The following is a 7691-nucleotide window of genomic DNA, read 5'->3' as shown; positions in this document are numbered from 1 at the left end:
ATTTTAGCCGACAATTTCATTTACATAAATCATTCAGCCATCAAGGTGTACAAGGTACACAAGGCTCAAAGGCCGCTGATGCGGTTGCGGGTGTAGCTGCTGCCACTACCACTGCCACTGCTGCTGCCTCTGCTTCTGCGGATGAGGATGCCGAGCGGTAGCCATTTTGACGGGAACACGCAACGCCATGACATGACCGAAATTATGATTTATGAATTCTGCTTCCCTGCGTCTGGCTGGCTGCCCCGAAAGTTAAGCTAAACACATTCTGGATTAGGCTTTAGTTAATGTTAAATTTTGAAACCCAAACGGGATGAGAGAATCGAGCTATGGAATTTTAATACAATTGTTTAGCACATTAAATTACTACTACCTACCTAGTTTACTACCAGAGAACATATAACATTAAAAATAAGTTTAATAAAACACCATCCATGTTTTATAAGTACCATTCTTGATGAATTGATGGGACATTTAAATTGAAGCTCCCAAATTTGTAATTTAAGAAATCATTAGTGGTATACAAGTAGGGGTATGTATCATAAATATACATTTACGTAAATCTACTAGTGATACTACTAGTACTATTAGATTTTCATAACCTTGCAGGGGGTTTTATAATTTGAAAATATCTGCCGGAGAACGATATATGTATGTAACCAGAGAGCGATATCAGAGAATCAGAGAACGGCACAAGAGGCCCTTTTCGACACCCTATGCGGACCCATACAAGTTTGACGAGAACTAATCCGAAAATGATCCAAACTCATTCGTAATGAATATGGTCCCTATACACACATAAATATGTAAATTGGTGATTCTTTGATTTTCGTTCCACTTGTTTAGTTGTCAAGTCCGTCGAAAATTGGTGGACAATTAGAAAACATGGCAAGTGAAGCCAAAAACATTAGGCAAAAAATTGCAACCGGCGAATACAGGATTGTTCAATGGAAAAAAAGGCGTCATATGGAATATTTAATTTGACATACATCGAGGTGATTTTTCACTTGTGGGTGGGTGGATATTTTGTATCACACAGCAGAACTTCCATGGCGTAACCGTTCACTACTTTTAAAATTCAAAGCTCCAAAGTCTGTTGATGTTATTTTTCTAAACTTCTTATATAAAGTAACTTACCACGCCGCTCAAACTTAACTTACCTTTCTTGTATGTATAATATGTACTTGGTACATTTGTTTCCTTCAGTTCCAAGCAGGCAACACAAATTATTCAAATTCGAATGTGAGTTTCACATTTCGGCCCCTAAATGAATAAAAGAAGTAATATCAAGAGTAATATGATCTGTTCGTAAGTTGAGTTGTTTATAAGCAGTTCCAGAGTTTGCAGCGCCAGCACTCGAGAGAGAGCCTAGGTTTGCTGGCATTTGAAGTACTTGAAGGCATACATACATATGAGTCATACTTAAGGGATCTGTTTACATAAAAATCTCTCTCGATTTCTTCTCTCAGAAGCTGAATTTATGAAATGTTTTGAAGCTGAAATGTTTACAGAATTCAGATCAAGACAAAGGCTTCAACGGAAAACATATATCGTGACCGCAACGGATATAACTTATTTCTTAATAAAAATTTAAACTATACGTAAGTGCATCCAAAAATTTAAAATAACATTAGGAATATATTAAGGAATGTGGCGATAAAAAATCGGAGAAAAAACTGTGAAACAGATTTGAAAAATTTCAATTATTAAATTATTTTTAAAAAAGTATTAGTTCAGTATTAAATAGTTATAAATTAATTATTTTTTAATATTAATTTATTTTTTTTTTAACTTTTAATCATTTAATTTTGGTTCGTTTTTATTTTTTTATAGAAGTAATGGAAGATAACCCCACTTTTGCCGATGGCTTGGAGGAAAAGCCAAGCTGCTCTTATGCGTCCCTGACTCTTGGGGAAAGGGAAAACGATACTAGTACTCCTACCAAATATTCATACTCGGAAAAAAGATCTGCTGGAAATATTCTCCGGCGTCACGCAGCCTCAGGAATTTTAGCCCCCACTCCCGAGTGGCTGAAAAAGTTGGAGTGGGCCAAAAAGGTTCTGCCGGATTTCTATTCCACCCCGCCCAAGTCCCCGTCGAAGAGACAGGGCTCCAAAGAGTTGTCAGGACCTTCAGCTAAGCGCTCGAGGATGCAAACTGGCATATCTTTTGCAGAAATGGCCAGAGAAACCAAGTTGATCGGGATCCTGGACCAGGGGCATTCCGAAGGAAAAATTTCCCACAGAAATTGGAAATGGGTCGAGGCTGCGCTGGCTAAAATATGCTTGGAGATGATTGAGAGCGATCCTGGGTCAGCACCTTCCTGCAAGGACGTTGGATGGTACCAGGGAAACATTAAAATGATTTCATGTGACGATCAGAAATCTGTTGATCTCTATAAGGCCGCAGTCCTGAAGGTCGGGGAAGTCTATCCTGGTGCCAGACTTATCGCCGTCGACTGGAGTGAGATACCCAGAAGGCCACGAGCCCGATTCTGGATACCCTCCAGCATCCGGGAGCCAGCACAGATCCTCAAGATGCTCCAGTGCTGTAACCCCCAAGTACCCACCAAAGACTGGCAAGTGGTTAGAGTGGATGAGATGGAGGGAGCCACTAACCAGGCGGTCATCATTCTCAACAAGGACTCTTTGGCGCCCATCGAAGCAGCCATGGGTAAACTTAATTTTGGTTTCAGCACCGTTCACGTAAAGGTCTACAATTCACGTAAAGGTACCAGCCAAGGATCAGTTCCAATGGGGTCAGTCAAGGTTTTGGAATCAGAAGTTGAAGTTGCAGATGAAGATGGCTACTTGACCGACACGTCGATTCTACGGCGTGGAATAGAGTCCTTATTCCGAGAGGGAGATCTATCTGATGAGTCGGACTTGGATGCAATAACCCTGGAATGATGATGGCGATGATTAATGAAAATATTTTTTATTAGAATAAGTAAGCAAACTTCATTCACTTAACAAAAATAAAATATTTTTCATTAAACGATTTTAAAAATATTTTTAATTTTATTTTGAAGAGAATAAACTTAAAACAACTTGTATTTATAAGCCCTAATTCAAAAGTAAAATTAAAGTGTTTTTATCTAAGTATATACAGAACAAGAATGTCCTGTACAACCACCTCATGCATTTATTCCCTGCCGACAATCCCAACTGTAATTAAAGCCAGCTGAGTGAATATTTTGACTTGGAAATTTCAATTTGCCATGCTTTTTGACAACCGCAAACCCAAAGTCCATAGCCTAGTGTCCAGTAGACGGTAGACAGAATATAGAGTCCTTTCTCCGATTATAATTCACCGCACGTGAGCCGAGACTCCGGCCTTGGGACCACACGTCCTGGGACAGGATTCGAGGCTACTGGGCCAACTTTTGTGCTGCGAGGGAGATCGAAAAAGTTTTAAGCTTGCCCCTGGATGCTGTTCTTTTTTGTTATAGTAGGGGTGTAGTTTACGGTTTAGTTTGGAGCCAGGACCCTGCCACCCCTAGAATCTCGCCATTCCGGCACTCGCCTTTTTCGTCGTATTATTTTAATGCGAAAAGTTTAATGAGTATGTAAATATTTATTGTTGTGCAATTTGTTGAAATCCTGCACGTGTCAGGCGGCAGGGAAGCACTTTTTTGAGGCCATGTTATGGGCAGATTTTTTATTGTCAATGGGCAAACATTTAATTAAGCTGGGCGAGGGAAAATATTTACCAATTTGTGCGTATGTTAATTGTTTTCCACAAAAACTAGTCAGAAGCCAGAGCAAACAGAGGTCGGACGATGCCTTTCAATTCGTTTGCTGAGCTGACAGAAAATGGTCAGTTTTTGGACAATTAAGCCAAAACAATTGCGAGGAAGAAGCGGCTGTGTTGGCCAAAGATAAACGTCCAAACAATGGCCAAAACAGTCAGGGATCCTTTCTCGAGCACCTAGCCCAAATTGCAATTGAAAACATTTCGTGATGGTTTGCGGTCAGCAAATTCGAAATTGAGTGACCTGGAACAGCAGGACCTCTTTCGGAAGAATGGCAAAACAAAGAAGTTGTATTTGTATTTGCATTTGAAGAAGATTACACTGCTGACGACACCCAGGCGAAGGACAAAGTCGCCGGAAATGGGTCTTAGGTTTCGAAATTTGATTTAATGGTTTTTGAGTCCGGCCGGACCATTTGGGGAAAACTTTCGCCTCACTGACCAGAAAATAAACAAGTCTAAACTTTCGAGCAAGCTGCCCCCAACTAAGCACGTAACAGATTTACTTTCGCACTCGCCCAACTCGAACACACACATCTTGCCGCAATAAACATTGACATGCACTTAAAAACTTTGTCGACAACTGCATAAATAAGCCACTGGACTCCCAGCAAGGACTCACCGCCTCACATTCTAGTGAGCATGGGAAATCACATGCACACATTAGCCGCAAGATTTACGGGCCCACATCCGAGGTGCGAGTTGGAGTGTGAATGCGAGTGTTTGTGGAAATGCAATTTAGCAGAGTTTCGGAAATATGTTTGCAAAATACCAAACAAAAGTGTCGGCATTAACTGGCGGGATTTCCAAGAACGATACTCGCACCTGCGGGTAAATGGAGGCCACAAAGTTTATTAGCTACTAAAAAGGGTATTAGGGTATACAGGAGTGGAGTCTAGATGCCCTTGGAAAAACAGATACACTTAAAAATACTTGAAAAGTATTATTACAACTGCAAGTATCGTCTAGTGAGAATGGGAAAAGCCTTTTTCATATAGCGATATTTGTTCATTATAATTTCCTTATAAATAAAATAGCATATATTATCAACTCTTATTAAAGTCATTTCAAATTTTTACTCTCAGTGTGCGGGGAAGCCAAATAAAGGCTATGGGTGGAAGAATTTGTCGCAACCGCAATGCCTAACGTAATTTTCTGGGTCTTAACTTTCTCACCCAGAGAGCTGGAGCTTGTCTTTAAAAATATCCTTTGGGAAGCAAGCACCTTGCGCTGCTTTTAGCGTGCCAACACACTGCGTATACGTAATGAGTGGCTGCTCGGCCCGGAGCCATTTGCAGCTTGTTTGCTTGTCTGCTTGTTTGAAAGCAGATATTACAGCCTATGAGGCCGTGCAACATTAGACCATTAATGCAATTAAGTGAAGCTCTGGCGCGGACACAAAGGCACTGCAATTTGGCCAGTAATTGAATCGCTGGCATCGGACGCTGGCCAAACAAGCTCCTAGCCAGGCCCAAACAAAGGCTGCTGCATGAATTATTCTGGCTACTTGTTGCCTCGGGCCGGGATTTTAAATCGGATTGCGAAATCGGTTTATTATGCATAAAGTTTTGCAACTTTGGTCAGTCCGGTGGAACAAAATATTTTAATGCTATTTTAATGGGCCCGAAAGCAAGCGTTAATTGGCTTATAAGGCCCGAGCCTAATTACTGAAACAAAAGTTTTGTTTAAAAATTTTTGCTCTCCTAATTGCTTGTGTAGATGCTGGTGGGTCTGGATTGAAGAAGGGCCTTGGGAATTTTAAATTTGCTCATTTTAAACGCCCAGTAATCCTGTAAAGAGTGAATATTTTTACCCTTCTGGAAGTGTAACATTCAACAGCTTGCACATTTCTCCCCTGAGGCTGCCATCCTGGCAGCTGTTCACACTTTGAAAGTCAATTGCAGGTGATTTGCATGCGACTTGGCTTATCAAGGACTGGGCCAAGCCAAGTCATAGCTATGGGCTATTTTCCTGGCCCAAATTGCAGAGTGTTTGCCTTCCTTGCCTTTCGAATACGTATTTACTAACGCCACCATAAATTATTGAATAAGACAAATATTTTGTCTGGCTTTAAATAAATAAGCTTAAAAGCCAGCAACGAGTCGGAAACATCGTTCGGCCTGTCGATAACAATTACTTGTTGTGTGTGATTGAAAATTGGATCTCCTTGAGGCTGAATTGATTGAGTTTTGGATATATTTTCTCACAAGTAATTGAATTACCTTTGTCTTTGGTGCAATAAGTAATTAGTTTAGCTTACCACAATGTTTGCATTTCCAGTCAAAGTTTCTGTAAGACTGACTCGAAACAAGGATATTAACTTTCATGGGCAAAAAAGGGAGATAACCACATGAAATGAACAGTGACAGGATAACAATGTGGCCGGCTGACAATGCGATAATAGGCCAGGACACGGAATTGAACAGCCTAACCGACTTTGGCTATATAAGCCTTCAGGCTCATGTCACAACTGTCCCGTCGAAATCTGTTGAAAAGTGCAAAAAAATGCGATAGAGCCATTGAAGGACGACTGCGAAAATTGTCAAGTGCCTTTTTGCCACACACCCTAACACTCACACTCCCACTCCAGCACACACATGGCAAGAAAAAACGCTGGCAATGAAATGAATAATGTATACCTCCCCGCCGAGGCTCTCCGCTTTTTCACCAGCTGATGGTGTACACGCTTTTATGCACAAATTACCTGTCACTTGTGCTTACGTATGCGTGTAGTAGTGCACGCCCACACACAGCCATACGGCACACCTACATATGTGACTCTTGGCTAAAAGTTTTTGGTAGCCTCGCAGGTTCGGTGGCTTGGAGGTGCGAAAGTGGCCCAGCACCAGAACCAGGACCAGTACCAGTGCCAGAACAGACACTTGTGGCAGCTGCTCTGCCATAAATCTGCACTAAAGGTATGGGATAAATTTATGTTCCGCATTTGCCTGCTGATGCCGCCTGCCTGCCTCTCAGCCCGCTCAGCCCGGTCCTGGCCAGAGGAGGCTAGGCTCCCCCTTCCATATCCTGTGCAACTGTGCGTGCAAACGCTTAATTAACACGCAATCATCAAAATGCCAGCACACCGAGGGTGCTGCTGGGAAAAGGACGAAAAAATATCCAAAAAATGTTGCAAAGGTCCAATGGGCACTATTTTTTTCCAAACTATGAGGTTTTAATAGTACTTTCTATGAAATGGGATTTAAAATAAAATAAAGATTCGTTTTAGTCAGGTTTCTCAGGAATTGAATAAAATTTAACTCATTATGACTTGAAAAAGGATTTAAAGACAAAGGAACATATATTTATGTCTATTTTTTTTATTATTGTAAAACTTGTATTAAGAGCCGTTGTATTAAGCCGTTTTTAATTTAAACATGTCCATAAAGTGTACTATTTTTTCAAGTGTATGTTTAATGCAAGGTCGTACAACTCCCTATAAATATAAGCCAATTAAGCTGGCCGAGAGTGTACGGAAAATGGGCCACCCTGCCGGCCAATTGATATGAGTAATGAATGGCCATGGGCCGGGCAAACGTCTCACTCGATCGAGTGGGCGTGGCAAGTGTCGAATGGTCGGAGTCAAAAGATGCCCTCAAGTGGTTTGTCGGGGCCATAAATAATTCTCGGGCTTGTGAGGTGTTTTCTCGCCCAGCCTTACCATCTAGGACCTAATCAAATCCAACCGACACCTGGCGGCCTGGCCAAGGGTCCTTAATATGGATAAGTGGCTGAGAGGAAGAGGTGATCTTAATATGCCAATAAATAATCCGTAACCAATGACCATATGCGGTTAGCCAATATACTCAGTGTTTAAGCCACCAAGAAAGCTGAGCAAATATATACACGAAAACAAACAAACAAAAGTAAGATTTTTACTTAAAAGTAAAACGTTTGTTGTTTAATTAAAATAAAATTCATTAAAATAGGTACACACA

General features: G+C 41.1%; 1 protein-coding gene across 2 annotated transcripts; it reads left to right on the top strand.

The window, feature by feature from the left end:
* Positions 1 to 1520: 1520 nt before the first annotated feature.
* LOC138926641 (uncharacterized) lies at positions 1521 to 3046 on the top strand. Of its 2 annotated transcripts, none has more exons than XM_070281469.1 (2): positions 1521 to 1601; positions 1837 to 3045. In XM_070281469.1, the coding sequence occupies exon 2, from the start codon at positions 1839 to 1841 to the stop codon at positions 2907 to 2909; it is 1071 nt and encodes a 356-aa protein (XP_070137570.1). In that variant the 5' UTR covers positions 1521 to 1601; positions 1837 to 1838; the 3' UTR covers positions 2910 to 3045. The 2 variants fall into 2 exon arrangements, with proteins under 2 accessions (XP_070137570.1, XP_070137571.1); XM_070281470.1 differs by having other exon boundaries at positions 1527 to 1601; positions 1834 to 3046.
* The last annotated feature ends 4645 nt before the right edge of the window (positions 3047 to 7691 follow it).

Source organism: Drosophila bipectinata, chromosome 3R (assembly GCF_030179905.1).
Source record: "Drosophila bipectinata strain 14024-0381.07 chromosome 3R, DbipHiC1v2, whole genome shotgun sequence".
Taxonomy (NCBI): domain Eukaryota; kingdom Metazoa; phylum Arthropoda; class Insecta; order Diptera; family Drosophilidae; genus Drosophila; species Drosophila bipectinata.
This window is presented reverse-complemented; position numbering and strand designations above follow the sequence as displayed.

Coding starts and splice junctions, on each gene's coding strand:
- LOC138926641 (XM_070281470.1), top strand. CDS start 1,839: ATGGAAGATAACCCCACTTTTGCCGATGGCTTGGAGGAAAAGCCAAGC.